This window comes from Grus americana, chromosome 3, assembly GCF_028858705.1.
Source record: "Grus americana isolate bGruAme1 chromosome 3, bGruAme1.mat, whole genome shotgun sequence".
NCBI classification, from domain to species: domain Eukaryota; kingdom Metazoa; phylum Chordata; class Aves; order Gruiformes; family Gruidae; genus Grus; species Grus americana.
Window position 1 is genome coordinate 87,137,550 of NC_072854.1, and position 17,590 is coordinate 87,155,139.

At 38.9% G+C, this 17,590-nt stretch overlaps 1 protein-coding gene across 1 annotated transcript in view; it reads left to right on the plus strand.

Annotated features, from left to right (window-relative positions):
• The window catches only part of KIF26B (kinesin family member 26B), a 303,764-nt gene that overhangs the window by 110,997 nt on the left and 175,177 nt on the right, over positions 1-17,590 (plus strand). The window contains exon 4 of the mRNA XM_054822246.1: positions 9,772-9,938. Within this exon, the coding sequence (XP_054678221.1) occupies positions 9,772-9,938 (167 nt within the window). The remainder of the gene's footprint in view (positions 1-9,771; positions 9,939-17,590) is intronic.

The following is a 17,590-nucleotide window of genomic DNA, read 5'->3' on the forward strand; positions in this document are numbered from 1 at the left end:
CAGCTACAGTAAGATTTGAACTTCTTATGATGTCCTGACGTTGCTGGCAGGTTAGTAACTGATTGGAGAAATGAAAGTTTGTTTTCATAACAAATGTATTACTCCTGCACGCAGTGAACTAGAGAGACTCGTGCCTCAGCTTCAGGAGTGCAATCACTTCATTTAGCTGCTGCCCCATGAGTACAGACAGGCAGAAGTCAGGTGTGCTCAGCTTTCATAGTCTGCACACACTCTTCATTGCTACACCAGTTATTTTAGCCCAATTACCCTGGCTGCTGAGATCTTAAAAGGTAGCTGATGCAACAAGTGATTACAGTGTGGTTGCTGAATCTGGATGTATGAAATCAACTTTGAGCAAGCCACACAAAAGAAAGGCCTTTTCTCTTATAAAATATTACTGATCTGACAGCAAATAAAAGTCATAGTAGAAAAAGATCCAATTAATTTCCAGCTGCACAGCTGTATAATGCAGCAGCAGAATATACAGGTAATTAAGAGAATTAACAACTTTATTAAAGTAGATTTAAAAAAAAAACCACTTCTGAAAGCCAGAGGCAGCCTCAGTTTTCCCCCAGATTGCCATGTTATTGTTGTCATCTTGAAGAGAAAGGAAGCAGTTTTATTGTGTTACTGCACAGTATCTTTTTGCATTGCTGAAATGCCTAGAGACACAAAATTGAGACTAGAACCTCACTGTGCTAGCTGCTGTTCCTATTTTTCATTTGCAGAGTCAGTATGGGAATCTGCCAGCTGGGAAACCTTATGTTGCTGTTCTGTCCACAGAGACTTGGCTGGTGGAGCTTCATGAATGAGAGGCACGTTCTAGTCTAGCTGATGGTGCTTCACTGCTTTGCTCACAAGGAATAGCTCACGGCATTGCAGGGATCTGCTTGCGGGGAGTCTGCTTCGCTAGGGGAGCTCTGGGGTATGGAGGGTGAGCAGACTTGCACCCCAGGACGGCTATCCTGCCTGTAGCTTTCTTGGGGAGAAATAGGAGAGACTGGCATGATCCTCAATGGACATCAGAAAACATTGAGGGTATTGAGGAAGGTGAATTATAATAGCTATTGTGTTTTCGTAACAAGGTAGAGGCCTTACCTTTCAGAAGATAGTTTGATAATGTAGTGGTAGCCAATAAACAAAATTTGCAGGCTATGTCACTCAGAGTAAAGGAGTGGTGCAGTCTAGAATCTGCAACTTCTGTACAAGGGTTAAGTTCACTTGAGGTAGATATTTGTTGTCCTGAATGCTTCAGATCATGTAATTTCCCCTCCTCTAACATTTTTTTCCTCTGTTTGCTTTTCTGCTTAATAAATATATTGGTACAAAGTGAGGGAGCAAGAAGCAGGCTTGGTCAATACTATTTCGGACTCAATATACTTGATTCCTTTTGATGCAAATACACCACTAACTATTCCTTCCATGGATTACTTAGTTCATGTGGGCATTGGCAAACTGAAAAAAGTGAATTAATTGCTACACTAGACCAGAATGAGTCTATATCCCTCATGTCACCGTGGTGGAAGTTGCTTGGGAATGTACATCAAGCACCAACTTGCATTTACCAAGTTATGGTCTGTATGGGAATTTGCTGATCAAGCAAATGAACCGTTGTCACAGACTTAATAGAGCAGATTTCCTGTTTTATAATAAACCTTTCACTGTTGCCAATGCAATTCTATTTGGTATTGGTTTTGAGTAGAGTGGGCTGAAGATATGATTCACAGATTTTCAGGCAGTACTGTTGCTCTGTATGTTTTTGGTTTTGTTTGTTTTGCTTTGCTTTTCAGTTCAAAAGCTAGGGGCAGAATGTGTACTGAGTGAATAAGTGAAAGTAAGAGGCAGAATACTGGATGGCTGAGAAAATAGTGTGATTATTTACAATAGAAAATACAGCATAAATAAAAAAAATACTTTTTTGTAAGGCAGAACTCTTTGGAGGAAGAATCAGAGGAAAATATCTTACAGTAGAGAAATCCATCATTATTTGGATGTCTGATCAGCCTCTAAGTAGTAGCTGATCTCAAGACATTCAGTGATTTGTTATAAAATATTTAATGGTACGGACTCTTGAGTGTGAGAAGGAACTAACTGTATCATAGCAGTTTTGATTGAAGGATGTGCCCAAGTCTGCGCAAATTGGGATTTCATCTGTGCTGAGGATTGCACTGGATCAGCGTCAAATAGCTATCTTGTTTGTAGAGGGACATGTGAGGTGGCTGCAACAGTCAAAGGTCATCTTTCTTTTGGACAGCAGGAAGCTGGAGGTTGCAATTAAGCTCTAGGTGCTGTCATGGTAACTAAGTAATGTTTAAGCAAAAGTAGTTTATGCTAAATACAGTCTGGCTCTTCCTTGTTAAATGCGAAGCATAATCAGCATTCTTGTCTCATCCCAGTGATTCCCCCTTTGACAAACCTCACCCCTTCTAAGGTGCACTGCTTTGTGTTTAGACATGAAATCTGTGCCATTATGGTAGCCCCTTCTGCTAGATCAATATTTCAGATTTTGTGTGCAAATCTGAATAAAGCAGGAGCGAAGCATACCCAAGGACCCTCCGTAGAGTTTCAGTATTCACAATGAATAGTGAGTTGCCTTTGCTAAGCAGTATGCGGTATGTCTACATCCAAGAAAGAAACTGAACGCAGCAGACATTATGCATGTCCTTTTTCAGCCTGTTCCTCATAGAACACATTCTTTTGACAGGAAAGGACTATCAGGAATTGCTGTCTTGCTCTTGCTCACACAGTGTCTGTATCAGCGGTTACAGTGATCTCGAGCTATAGCAGTTTAGTATTCTGCTATGAGAGAAAAAGGTCGTAATCAAATGGCAAGATGCTATAAGACTATGCCAGCGCCCTTAGCTACAGAAACTTGCTACCGTTTCAAAATTATGTTTTCTAAAGGTGGATTTTGTCCTGAATAATTCCTTAAATGTCACCTCTGTTGTAGTGAGTGATTTGTGACAGATGCGGGGTATGTCCTTGGTACTCCGTGGTATATTAATGATGACTGACTTAGCAAATCCTCACCGCTTTCAAGTTGCTCTGATTGAATGGTGTAATTGTTCCTTTTTGCCCTGGGAGGGATGTGTTAAAATTCATTTGATAGTTGTGTAGGCAGCACAAGATTCCTCTTTCCCTCTACCCCTCCACCCTCAAAACGCCACTTCAGTTTACTGGTAGTTCTGTAAACCCTCTACCAGATTTACCTCAAAGCATTTGAAGTTGTATTTAACAATGACATTTGGAACTGACTCTTAAGTATTTCCCTTTCCTATTTTAACATGCTAACTTTTCCCAACAACATTCTAAAATTTGAATATGAAATATAGTAAATGTTAAATTATCCACATTTCTATTTTTTATTTTTTTGGCACTGAGCACAGTGGATCCCAGCTGTCACCTTGTCCTTTGAATGCTACCATACATAAATTTATGCTGCACTTTTTTGTTATTGCACAAAACTTAATGCAGATCTTCCATGTTAGGCAAAGGAGACAAAGTCAGTATTTCCAGAGGGGCTCAGACAAAATTGCCAAATTGTAGGAAGAGGACCTACTACTTTTTGATACATTCCCTTGTTGAGAGATGCCTTCTCCAGGTGAAGCGGGACTCCGATAACTTAATTAACCTCCCTTCTGCTGAAGAGACTCAAGAAGTGTCAGCTCCTCTGTTTTCTGATGCTGCTTCCTATAGGCAAATTACTTTAATTCTGCTGAAATTTGTAGTGGCTGGGAAGCTGGTGGCTTACTGAAGATTTTTATCTTGTTCTGCAGTCCTCGACACTGTCACATCAGACAGTGAACTCTTATTCACTAAAGAAAGTGAAAGAATTCTTTGAATTTTCAAAATTAGCTTGTAAATTAGAGTTCTTGCCTCAACTTCTAAGAATTGGTAGGAGTAGGTCAAGCCCAGGAAAAATAGGGTTGCTTAGTTCTTGAGAAAGATTTGGTATTCTATACATGTGTCAGAAGAAAGACACATGTGAATGATGTACTGTGAGATGCTTCTCCCAGTGCTTGTTTCATCACTCCCATACACGAGAAACTAGGCTCCCCGAGCCAAACAGGAAGAATAACTTAATCTTGTTATGACTGAGAGTAAACTGATGAGCCAAAAGAAGTTGGACAGAAGGTAAAAGATTAATATTTTAGAACAGCCAGAACACCTGATTGTGCGTAATGGAAAACTTGAAATTAAGCTGCGAAGTTTGTGTTTTAAGCAAGTTTATAAGAATTTATGATGGTTTTGGTGTGCTAAAGCTTTGAGAGTGGTACCCTTTAGAGCTTCCCTCAACTCATCTTTTAAAGGGGGGGTCTTTAAGAAGAACCTTTTTCTTGGTTAATGTAGACATTTGCTGTCTAAAATAAGCCAGGAAGTAATTTCTTCAGTATTTATTGGGTGGAAAATTCAGTGCTGCTCTGAATCAAGAGTGGACTGCCAAAGAAGTCATTCATGAGTGTGTGTATCTTTATGAAAGAAAGCTTTCTACCTTCGGTTTCTTTTTGCTAGTGAGCTTCTCTCCTGAGATTAGGATCTCTGGACACTGAGGATTGCTTTATAGTGAATTTGAACACAGATTTATATCTTGAATTTGGCTTCAGACATGGATACATTTCATACATTTCTATGCTTCCAGTTCATTCATCAGTCATTGATGTTAACTAGATTTTGGGGATGTTCCTGAATGCTTCACTGCCTCCAGAGCAAAGGATGTTTCGCATCTTTCATAATGCTAACTTCCATTTGTACAGTAATTTCAGTTGGGAGTCCTCAGTTAGGAGCTTTAGAAACAGTAATGAGCTTGGCTGTAAAATGCCCTTATATAAATATAATTAACTTTATACTGTATGATGGCAACTCTTATGCACAGAGTGACTCTTTAATTGGAATAGGAAGAGAATCTCACCTGGCTGACACCTGTGGTTTAACTGCAGAGCCATCTTTTTCCTATGAAGTAGAGAATTTAAATCATGACTTATCTCCAGCTCTTGCTGTATACTGTCAGAAAGCAGTGAAAGAGGAGGTTAATGGATGCCTTGCTTTTATGAGACAAGAGAAAAAAATGAGGCCTTGGGAGGGACATCTGTCTTGTTCCATGTGCACTTAAAAGGTTTTTATTGAGGCATAAAAGCTTGCGTTGTTCCATGCTTTGTCTTTTTGTTGCTTATCCAGGCAGTGATGTGCTGCCAACAATTCAAGAAAGGAATTTCTCAAAATATATCCTATTAACCGATCTTAAACCTCATGTATATGGTATGTGGGTACTCACAGAAGGGAAGGGAAAGAGAAGCGAGGAGTCTGTTCTTCTTTTCCCCCTTAAATCCATAACGGTATTTAGTGAAAGAGACAGTGACACTGAAGAAGCCGATTTATGTGAACTGTACTTGACAGGCATAGATTATTGGGGGATGGTGGGGTGGGGTGAGGGGGGTGAAGCGCCTGAGTTTGCTAATGTTCAAAGTGTGATTTTTCAACTATGTCTTATGAACTGGGATGGGAAAAAAAGAAGTTCTCTAAGAGCTTTGGAAATGTCTGTTCTATGAGCATTTTTCCTTAAATGCTTGATATATCCTGTGTGCGTCTACTCAAATTTGTGTATGTGTGAACTTCTGTAAGCGATGTCAGAGAAGAAAGGGATAATTTGGTACTGTGACTGGAGGACAAAGTAAATGAAATGGTAAGATTACCTCCAAAGCGCGCTCTTCAGTTTGGTATAATAGTTTAAATGATTTCTACACTCTCCAATCTATGAGGCAAAAGAAAGAAATGGAATAGAACTGACTCAAAACCAGTAGTCTCTGGATATATGAATTACCCAGCCTTCTTTCTGCCCGCTACTTTATGTGTATGTATTGAACTCTGGGAATAAATGAGGATTCATTAGTCAAATATTGTGGGCATGTGTCTAGTGACCCAGATGAACAAATTTGTGCAGTATAAACAATACTCTGATAAGTACTGGACACAAAAAAGGTTCCCAATCTGGCCCAGAATTTGGCATAGCACCATCTTTCCCTTCATCTCCACTGGCTGTGTGACCAAAGGGACAATTCCATAATTAAATATCAAGTTCTAGTTTTTTATCCTGTTCTTGCTTTGATAAAAGGCAAAGATAGCAACAGAGTGACTTGAGGAACTTGTTCAAGGAAAATCTGATGTTCTCCTTGAGGTTGAGTGTTGCTGTATCACTGGGTACTTCTGTGGGCTTTTACCTGTATAACATTAAGTGGTCTTGCAGGCTTCCCAGATAAGGAATAGTAGAAAGTTTGAAATTCAGGGAAATATTTCAGCTTTCATTGCTTCTGGAGACATTTCATTGTTGAAAAATCCCACGTTGGCAGACAAAGTGAGCAAGTGCTAAACTGAAACCCCTTCTAGATTAGGAGATCCTGGACTGTGGCTTAAGCCAGTTCTTAATTTGTCTATGCTTTGTGTTAGGTAAAATAATGTTCTTATTTTGGTATCCTTGTAATACGCTGTCAACTAAGAAGTGTCCCTGCTGAGACAAACAGTAAATCAATGGAGCTCAAGGACAGACAGTATGTGCATTTGGGGGTTTAGCTCTGAGAGAGTTTGCACTGAGAAATGGATTTTTGCCCAGGAAGTGTGCCAGCATGGGTAAGGAAACCAGGCGGTGGTGCTGGACCCTAAGGATCCAGGGTGCTGAACAACCCCAACATGCCCTGTTATGAGTGTCCATCCAGGGCGGCACTGGGAGGACTCTCTGACATGGCTGTTTACGCTGGAATGCTGCTTTTCACAGATAATACATCAATATCAATGTCAACAGTAGCTTCCTGTTTTCCGCAACAAAAGAAGCTGTGTGAACGAACAGGAAGGAGAGCTGCTGCCTCTCCAGCAGGCTCTGGTGGTCAGTACCGTACAGATGTTTTGCAGCTTGCAGTTTGAGCAGCTGACTATCTCTGTAGTACTCAGACTGTTGTGTAGGACACACAATAAAATAGAAGTAGTATTGAGAAGCCTACATTTATACAGAAACAACCCTATTCTGCATTTGTCCATAGTATAGGCAATATCTCCTCTCTCTGTCCTGTGGTTAGTGTGGTACTCCACAAATACAGAATTTGTAAATGTGTTTGATTAATTCCATCTTCTTATTCAGTTTCTTTGCATTTTACCGTAAGAAAACATGACATAAATACAGGCTTTATAAGATCTTCGCCCCATTTATTAAAAAGCATTAACATTCCATTTGCTGACTAATATCTATTTTTCTCTGAGTGCATAGGTGAGGGGGCATGGTTTATATTTATATCTTTCTAAAAGAATCTCATGTCTCTTTGGTAAGTGAGTATTTGATTATTCTGGAGTGCTTGTATTTAAGAACTAGTTATTCAAAAGCTCATGAGCCAAGCATCTAATCAGCTTTTGAGGAAGCTTGAGAGTAATACGTTTCAGGAAAAGTTCACAATCAGTTTGAGGCTTTTATTGCTCTGCTTGTTCTGTGCTGTACACATTAATAGGACTTGTGGATATGGGCATGGATCACCTGAAAGTCTCTCTAATCACAGAAACCATTCAGTTACTGCTTTTATGCCCATGTCACGATGGATGTTTTCTGAGTGTCCCAAACAGACACACACAAATACTTTCATGTTTTGCAGTTGGCTGAAATGCCTCTCTCGAGCCTCACCGTCAAGCAACTTCAGGGGATTTGACACCAATAGAAATGTGGGGCACTGGCTGTGGAAATTCATATTTGGAGCTGCAAATCTTTCTTTGGCAGAAGATGGGGAAGTTATGATTGCAACTTAGACTGCAGTGGTGATAAGTCAACTCATCAACTTCTTAGCTGCTGTGGGGTTGCTATGGAAGTGAGTAGCACTTCCTGGTGACACTGTCAGCAATGGCAATTGATTAATGATGGTCCATCCCCGATTTCAGGTATATGAATTGGATGGGCTAAGATGAGGTTAGGTTTATAAGTGTACTCTGCTCTAAAGGGAGAGCTTTTCAAATCTGTCTGCTTAGCAGTTCCCAACATGGTAGATGATGAAATGGGTTTCAGGATAATCTGAGGGGATAGGGCAGAATCTTGTGCTAGTTCACTACAAATATAAATAGCTGAGTTAGCAAAATTATGGAAAATTTGAGGAAATTGTTGTTTAGTGAATTCAAGTATATTGGATGCCCCAAGTAGATATACATAGGTCAGCAGAACACTGAAGAACATATGTCTGCCTGCACGCTGGAAATACAGGGAGGTATCCTGGCAGCCAGCCTAAATTCTTGTGTTTTAACAGTAGTATGAGATGATTTAAGTCCAGGATTTCAGCTATAGCCTTCTGAGAGCACTGCTCATTCAATATAGTGAATCAGTAAATTAGAAAGGCTCAGTGTGTGACTTAACGTGATAGGGGCACTTTTAACAATTTTACTAGTTCCTCATAAAATAGAGTGGCTAGTTTAGCCTTCCTGGTCTTGAAGTATTACAGTTGATTGGCCTAAAAAATATGTAAAATAAGGATAAACTCTTAGATTATCTTCTTGCCATAGTAGAATGGGTAACAATTCCCTATAGAAGAAACAGAGGTGGCTTGACAGTTGGTCTGAACAATGTTGCCATATCACATGTCTTTTCCCCTCACAAATACGAATCACAGTTCTTCAACTTTGCCTTTAATAACTAAAATGTTTAACAGCTGAAATAAAGTAAGCCTAAGCAGAAAAAGAACGCCTCACAAAGGTGATGTCACTGTGGTGGTAAGGATAGACATGAGAACTTAAACTGAATAGGTGAGAGACTGGTTCTTGCAAACTTTTTGCAGGGGGAAGGAAGTAATGCCTTGGACGATTGCTAGCAATAATTTGGGAAGGTTCTTTCTAGGCATATGTTGCAATTTTATGACATGCACTGGTGAACAAAACCTATTTGTGGTTGAAATGAGGGAAGGAGGAAAGGGAAGTTGTTAGGAATTGCATGAAGTACAATAGATGACATCACACCATTGTAAATTCATGCAGAAGTAGTAGTCAAGAAATTGAAATGAAAATTTTGAGGAGGTGCTTCAATAGGGCTGACCCAGCTTTCTCTGAAGTCAATAAAGATCTGTCAGTTAATTTGAGGAGAGCTGGGTCAAGTCTGGTTGAGCTCCATTTCTTCTCCCAGACAATGAAAGGCTGAGATGAGGCTTCCTAACAGGGGGGAAAAATGTTAAATGGGCCATCAGAAGAATGAAACCACGGGATGTTTAAAACCTTTTAAGAAAGCCAATGAAAGTGAGTGGTAACGATCCCAGTTTTCCAGAGAGATGACAAATAGTCTAGGATCCCAAGGGACTCTTCCTATGCTGTGTGCTGACTTTTCTGGAGAAAGGTCAACAAAAATACTTAATATACTAGTGCTACGTTATTTTACAAAGGCAAACAAATATATTCTTTTCCCTGAAGTAAAATATAAATATCTTATGCGTATCTAAGCTGTCTCTCTTGTACCCTGAGGTAAAAGTGAGCAAGGATTGTGGTTTACTCTTTCTTTTCCATATGGATGGAAAGCCATAGACATTATTGATGTTTCTCGTGACGGGATGAATTTATCCCGTTACTTTTAATGCAGACAAGGTAAGAACTGAGCCAAAGTACTGTAGATTAGCATGACAGAAGCAATAAACTTGTTCACAGAGCAGCAAAGATGGAGTGAATGAAACGCGTCTCTTGCTCCATCTGCAACCCAGAGGCACTTCTGGATGAGGAAGGGTCAGCTAGTGAGCTTTAGCTGATGACACTTTTGTTCTTTTCTGTCTTCAGATATCTCAGCTTATGACAGAGACTAGTCGAGAGGGCCTGACTGAAGCAGCATTGAACCGCTACAATGCAGATAAACCCTCCATGTACAGCTTCCCTGCTTCCCAGAGCACATATGTTGCCAGTGAAGTATCCACAGGCACCTCGGTGGCAGCATCATTTTTTGCCAGGTAAGAGAGATTTCCTCAGATTTTCCTTCTCTGGAAACATAATTTCTTTCAAAGAAGATGATTCTGTAGTGAAGAAGTGGGGTTGATAGACTACAGCACACATGTCGAAACATGGCTATAGATACAGATCTATTACAAACTTGCTGAATGATCATGAAAATGCTGTTTTATCCACCTGTATTCATTTGTCTATAAGATCGGGATGATACTTCTACCCTCTTCTGTAAAGTATCTTTTAAACTCTTGATTTGGGTTAAAATGTGGTTGCACTCCCAGAATAATATCTGGTTTAGTGATGTTTTGAGGGGTGTATCCCTGAATGACAAGGGCCTATCCGAGTAATTTTCTGAAATAAGCAATTCTTTGTAAAGTCAACTGGAGGAGGATAGTTCTGTTTGGTGGGTAACCTTCAGGCTTCTTTATTGATTTTTACTTCCATCTAGTGAAATTATCAAGGTTTCCACTTTCAGACTAAAAAATTAAGGTTTCTGATTTCAGTTTCTGTCCCTGTCATGCTGTTGCATTGACCTGAGAGTCTAAACTTAGCCTCCAAACACCCTTTCTGTTGAATATTCAGCCAATGTTTCAAAACATCTCAATGAGATAAAGTTCCATTAAAAAAATTTTATGGCTATCTTTATTAATTTTTTAGCAAAAATAGTTTGCTAAATGGGTATAGCAGCTAACAAGTGAAATATCCATTATCAACAACAGAAATATTTTTCTGCAGAGAAACATGCTCTTTGCAGAACATAATCTTTTTAGACCACTTGAATCCTTTTGTAACTGAAGAAGTTGAAATAATCCTTGTCTTTTAATGCTTTCCAATAATAAGAAGATTGGAGGAGTTGTGGAAGTAATGAAATAACAAGAGAATAAGCTATTTTTACAGCACTTCCAATCCAATCTAGTGAGAGATCTGAATTTCAAAACATGGAGTGAACTTTTGAGTGAATGCCTCAGGCATATTCAGATTAACTTTCTACCCTTTAGAGAGCCAACTATTAGTAATTCCACATGATTCTATTTTATTTTAAAGGTAAATGGAAAACTTAAAGTTGGTCTCTGTAAATCTGGAAAGAAGATTTTTTTTTTTTTTTCTGCTCCTATTTTTCCTCACAAACATGAGGACCACATATGTTCAATCAGTATCACACAATAAGTGGATCTTGTAAAAGGATTAAGAGTAGCATTTTTAGAAGACCCAGTGAACATTGTTTGGGGCAGCTCTGCATTTTTTCTTTACAGATGTGATGCTGCAATAGCAAATGTGAATGATGACAGTGGTCTTGATTTGCTGCCCTTTTCTGTTTAACTGCAGGCAGTTTAAATTAAAATTGCTGAATACACTAATATCTAACCAGAGTGGAGATTGGGATTAGGACATATTTTAGCATGAATTAATTTATGAACATGATTTAACTCATTTGTTGTTCATTGTTTCACTGTTTTATGATGAGAGAATTCATTTGCTCTTAATATACTATGCTGAAATGTAGGAAACTAATTAAATTTACTCAAAATCCCTTGTGTAAATCACAGCATTCTAAGTAGAACTCTGTTCATTTCCAGCTGATGGTGTGAATTCTTGGGTATGCTTGGCCCAGCAGAGATCTCATGTTTAGGCTGTTTATTTTTAAACTGTACTTAGCAAGACAAAAATGCCTGGTTTAGTTTGAGGTATTGCATAATTAGATTAATATCACTTATATAAGTCAGTCTTGTTCTGGACTTCAAGTTATACCATCTGCTGACAATTCAAGCAGCAAATCCAAGGCAGTTGTTCACTGCCTGACCTTTTCACAAGAAAATCCACAACTTATTTTCAAAATGTGGAGATCTCATTAATTTTTGGTTTGCATCTTAGGTGACTATTTGCATTTTTGTAAAGTTGGGGTAAGAAGCGTAAGAACCCACATGTATGTATATTATAAAATATGAAGTAAAAGGTCGTCAAACTCATTAACGCGACGCGCTGTTTACAATATGAGAGTAATTTGTACCAGGCATATGAATTCTAAACTTTTGCTTTTTCTGATTGTATGTGGCACATGGAGTAGTGACTACCAGCTATACCTGGCTTTTTTGAACGTGTATCACATATGATGTTTTCCTGGTCAGTAAGAAAGAAATTATTACACAGCCAGGGAGACTGGCTAACATGAAGCTGAAGTTGGAGGTAGAAGAGTAGAAAATATTCTTCTGAAATTCGAATAATATCCCACAGTATTTCACTCTAAGTTCCCTAACAAGCAAAGTAAACCTCACATGAGGCTCAGATATAAAAGTCATCCATCATCAGGAAAAAAACCCAATTAACTAAAATGCTGCAGTATGGAGGAAATGTCAAAGCATCCATGGGAACTTTTGGTTGTAATTACTTGAGAAACATCAGGTGTGGAATACTGGGAGCTCATAATTTTTCTGTTCTCAGGCACTACTAGTACAACAGTGATACTCACTTGACTGGCCTACAGCTGGCATTGAGCCATGGAGAAGTGTCTGAAGGCCACACTGATTCTCAATCTTTTGAAAAGCTAGGAGACTTATCAGTTGTTTCAATACTTGACTGTTAGGTTTCATGATCTATAGCTGACAGGTTTCCAAGCCAGCTAAAAGGGCTGCAACTTCTGTGAATTCTCATTTGTCGGGATATTGCTGCAAGAGAACTTATGATATCTCAGGATTCCCGTGGGACAGTATGTGAATGTTTTAGAGGAACAAACATTGAAAACTGTCCAAAGAACTCTGCTGATAGGCTTATGAATATTAGATGATACAGGTATGAATAATGAATTTCTAATGGTGATTCTGACACGGAAACTGAATTCAGTTGATTGCACTTTTAATGACAAGCACCAAATTTGCCTTGCTGTTCAGGGCTGTCACTCATTTTTGTCTCAGATATCCTCCATTCCGTGCTAATTTAAAATCATATTGCTTCTTACTAGTACACATTTGTGATGAAAATAATCTAGTGAATGTGAAATAATGGTAAGATTCTTTACACAAAAAGAATAATTCACAGAGCGTTTCAGGATTTTTACATGAATTAACTTTTGCCTCCAGTTTGGATCTTTGTCATAACAAGCACTGCATTTTTGGGCCATCGCATTCTAAGGTGTACTAGCCTCTTGCCTTGTGTCCTCCAAGCACAATGTAGGAGCGTGCCACCTCCAGCTGAGACAGAAGTATATGCTGGTGCTGCTGGCAAAGAACTGAGGGAAGGACCTTCTGTTGCTTGTCTCCCTGGTGTCTCTGTGAAGCTCTAGCAGGTCAGGGGATGTTGTACTGAACCTTGTTCCTATCTATGCTGGCTTCTACATGGAGAAAATTTCTGGGACTCTGACTTCAGCTTTGGCCTGGCTATAAATAAACGCGCTCTTCTGAATAAAACTCCTCTGTTGTGACTGGGCTGTAGAGTTTCAGTAGGCTCTCAAAGGGTGATAGCACAGTGCAGGAACTAGAAGTCAAAACTGGACCAGTGCCTTTCAGTCGTCCTTACAATACCTGAAGGTATTTGGGATCTTGGTACTGTTCTTTGTTTGCCCTGTCACAGTAAGCTTGCTTTCTTGGAGAGGAAAACTTTTACTGCAGCAGGACAAAGGAGAAACATAAAAGCCCGTTTGGACCTCAAAAAAGGTAAAAATTTTTGAGAAGGAGATATTTTTAAGTGGTAGTTCAAAAGTTGTTTGCTGTTGCTGGTCAGGAAGTGTAACAGTGTATCTTGAACAAAAGCCTGCCTCAATCTGAAATTATATATAGTAATATTTGGATTAACTGAACCTCACGGCAATACAGATAATCTTGAAAATAGCCTGAAAAATCTGTTGTAGGGATCATTTTCTCGTCTTTATGCAGCTTAAACACTAAGCTGGGCCACACAATGCTACTGTTGTAGACGTAGTAAGGCATGTTTTTCAAATGAAATGCAGAAATGTCCAGATTTTTTAAAAACTTCTTATTTTGAGACAAAATAAGAATAGAAAACCTACTCAGCATGGGATAAGCTCTAGTTACAGTTTCCTCCATTCTTGGAAAAACTGCTGGTGACCTTTTCCGCACTCATTCCCCATCCCTGTGTGGTTTGGCAGCTAGGGGAGGGGAGGTGAGGCAGTGCCCTACTGCTAAGGGGTATTGTGAATATTGTGTTCAAAACGCTGCTGAATGCTCCACAGATTTTCGTTCCACTCCTGAGAATCTCTTTTGAATCTTTTTAAAAATTCTGGTATGTATTGCATAAACTAAAAAGCTTATATGAGGACACTATTTGTGGGACCCTCATGTTAAAGTCGCTGTGCTGTTTTGATGACTTGGCACTCCAGAGATCCCAGAATCTCATGCCTTGCTGTTTTTTGCACACACATGCTAAACTATCAGCTTATCACACAACTTCTGATGTTTGCTGCTTTTCCTTAAGGGTGCAATTTTATGTGACTTTTGTTGAAATTTAAAGTAAGGAGCTAGTCTGTGCAATCTTTCTGCTTATGGGCAAAATTTTTAAAGCCCAAAGGCTTAGAATCCAGGAAATCCAGGGCTTTTCCTTAAAGACTGTGTATTGGTTTAAATTAATCATACCATTTTAAGGTCCTGGCTTGAATTTTTCAGAGATCTGGGGGAAGTTCACAAAAACAAACTTTTCCTGGCATTGCAACAGAGGGTTTGTTGGAACATGTGCAGCAAAACCAGGTAAGAAACAGAGGCAGCAGCTAGAAGAGAAGGAAATGGGTTGGAGTGGGTATTCCTGTACCACGGAGCCCAGCTTTGGCTTGGGAAGCTCCACAGTAGAAACATTTGATTTGTGTCAGTAGTCCGGCTGTAACTGGTGTAGCTGAAATGTTGCACTAGTAGATGTGGAGCCAGGTCAGGAATCTCCTCTTGACTCTCCTGTAATTTGTGGAGGTGCACAGCAGGCTGGGCAGGCACACCCAGGGTGTTGGTGCTGCCGAGGCCCGAGACACGTCACAGGAAAGAGCCTGTGAACAGTTAGAGAGCGAAAGCTGCTTGTCCTACGCTCTCTACCTTTCTGAAGAAAGTTCTGTTGAAGTTTTGAATGTTTTTAAATGGTCTGAACTGCAGATGATTCAGATGACAATGTTTCTTCATGCTGAAGAGTGGTGGACCCAGCTGCTCTTTCAAGCAGTGCACGTAGTGGTTCCCTGGTTTAGGCACTGCTTGAGGAGTCCTCGATGTCAAATAGTGGTGACTGCAACGTCCCTAAGAGAAAATTATGTTTTCACCTAAGTCTCAGAAAATATTTTGGTTTCTTGCTGTCTAAACTACGCAGAACCTACAGGATTTTCTTTCATTAGCTGAAAAAAAATAAATTTAATGGTTAAATTGTGGTGAGTCTCTCAGACACTTTGAAGAACTATATGTTAACAACTCTGATTGGAATTTCTAGTCTTTAACCTCATCGTCATCATAAACTGCATAAGAAATACGTAAAAAGAAGAATGTTAAGAAAAAAGATCCATAGACTGTCTTTCAGTAGGAATGCTGGCAGCAAGTTTTAAAACATCTGTAAATAATTTTCACAAATATTTCTACCTTCAAAGCCTGTCTTGGGGCTGACTAGTAGGGGAAATTTCAATCACAATGATCTCAGTTAACCTGAAAGACCATGAAACAAATATTTAAAATTGGCACCTTGGTTTGAGTGCACAACATCAGAGGCTGATTTTTCATACTTGCTCAACATTCATCAGAAATGTAGGAGATCTGTGTTCATAGTCCCTGCTTTTCTGTGCTCCCCATTGCTGTGAGAGCCCTAACAGGCTGTTTCTGCTCCCTCTTATTGTTGCTATTTCATGCGTATAAAGTAAATGCCAATCAAAAGGGTATCTTGACTCTTCTGAAGCCAAAGGCAGCTGGCAGTTGGGGCATAAGGAATACTCTTTTTCTAAGGTTCAACGTAAACAAAATAAAAATGTCCTGCCAGGGAAGACTGTGAGCTACATGCAAGAATAGCCAGTGCATAGTAGTGGAGGCAATGATTTGATACGCAATAAAAAAATTGGGACTTAAGTGCCACATCTGGATGAGGGAAAGCAAAGGGATTTGAATGATCTCTAATTTTGTATGGTAGTTCTGCCTTGGGTCCTAAAAAGTTTCCAGTGATTTTTTTTTTTTCCCCCCAAAACTGACACATTCCCCATGGCACTTTTGTTTGAATCAGTTCATATCTTTTGAATACAAAAAAGTTTAGCAACAAGATTCCAGACTAGGCCCATTTCTAAGAGGAAGAGTGTAGGGTACATGTCTGAAACCATTGTGTCTGAATCTTTGGATACTTGCATGCTGCTGTTATTTAAACAAAAACTTAAGTAAATGTATGCATTTTTAGACCTGGGTTGGAAATCTAGTTGTGGTGTGTTTAATTTGGCATTGGGCTGTAAATAGAAGTAATTTGAACCTTCATGCCAATTAGATCCACTATATGTTGGCTAGTTTTCATTCACAGCTTAAAATGCAGATAATGGACCTTGATTTTTAAACAGGATTTTGGGAATGATCCATGGAGCTAAAATTGGAAATAAGCTAAAATTACTCTTAGATTATCATAAAATACTATAGTTGCAGGGGCATGCCATCTGCTTAGCCTCAAAGCACGTAACCAATAAAAAGATTGTAAATCCTCCTCATGTTCCTAGTATCAAAGTAATCCACTTCAGAGGTACAGGGGTGTTTACCTTAAGTTAACAAATATAGCTTTCTGGACTAAGCATGTTTTAAAAATAGTTATTTAGAACAATCTACAGAAAAAGACTACTATCCAGGAACAATTTATTGACCATTGAACAGAGAAATTAAAATTCCAATCCACAAATGGTATGTTACTTTGATGTTATGTCTGTATTGAAATACACTACACCTGCTTCTGTGCACTACACAAGGAGACTATTTTCTGATCTGCACTTGCCCTAATTGTGATGTGTTCTTTATCGATGGTAATGGCAATCACTGCATAATGTTACTGAAATGATCATCGAGATTTGGAGTTTCTTGTGTAACTAGCCTTTCACAGTCTTGAGAAAACTCGATAATTTTCTAAGTAAAGCTCCCCTTTCCTCCCTTTTTCTTTGGAAAGTTTTGAGATATTCTGTTGTTTCTCTGTGATGCAACCCCCAATTTCATTTTATGAATATCTGGTTCTGTAAAGCAAAGGACACATACATACCATGAAAGTTTTTCTGCTTAAGAGATTATTTTAAAATGGATGTCTAGTCTCCTAAGTATAATTCATTATATTAATTGTTTCTAATATATATTGCCTGAAAACCAGAATCTTAGTTTTTCTGATTCCTGTGGTGTTTAGTTACAACTTTTTTTCTGTAAATGTGAGTGCTTTGCATCATTGTCGTTTTTATTTTTTTATGTAGCCAAGTGTGTGAACTTGCATCTAGAATTTGTTTGCTCTATTAATTTTTCATATGATCAGTTATGTTCAATTTTTAAATTTAAAAAATTCATCTGGAATACACTACATTTATATGTGCTTTTCCCTCCTTTTTTCTGTCTGCTTATTTTCTCAAGTATGACTCCATGAAAAGTTATGGTAACCAGGGACTCCATTAGCTAGTAAGCAAACACTGTCCATCTCTCTCAGATCCTAGAGTCAATAACTGATTATATTACAATGAAAAGGGCCA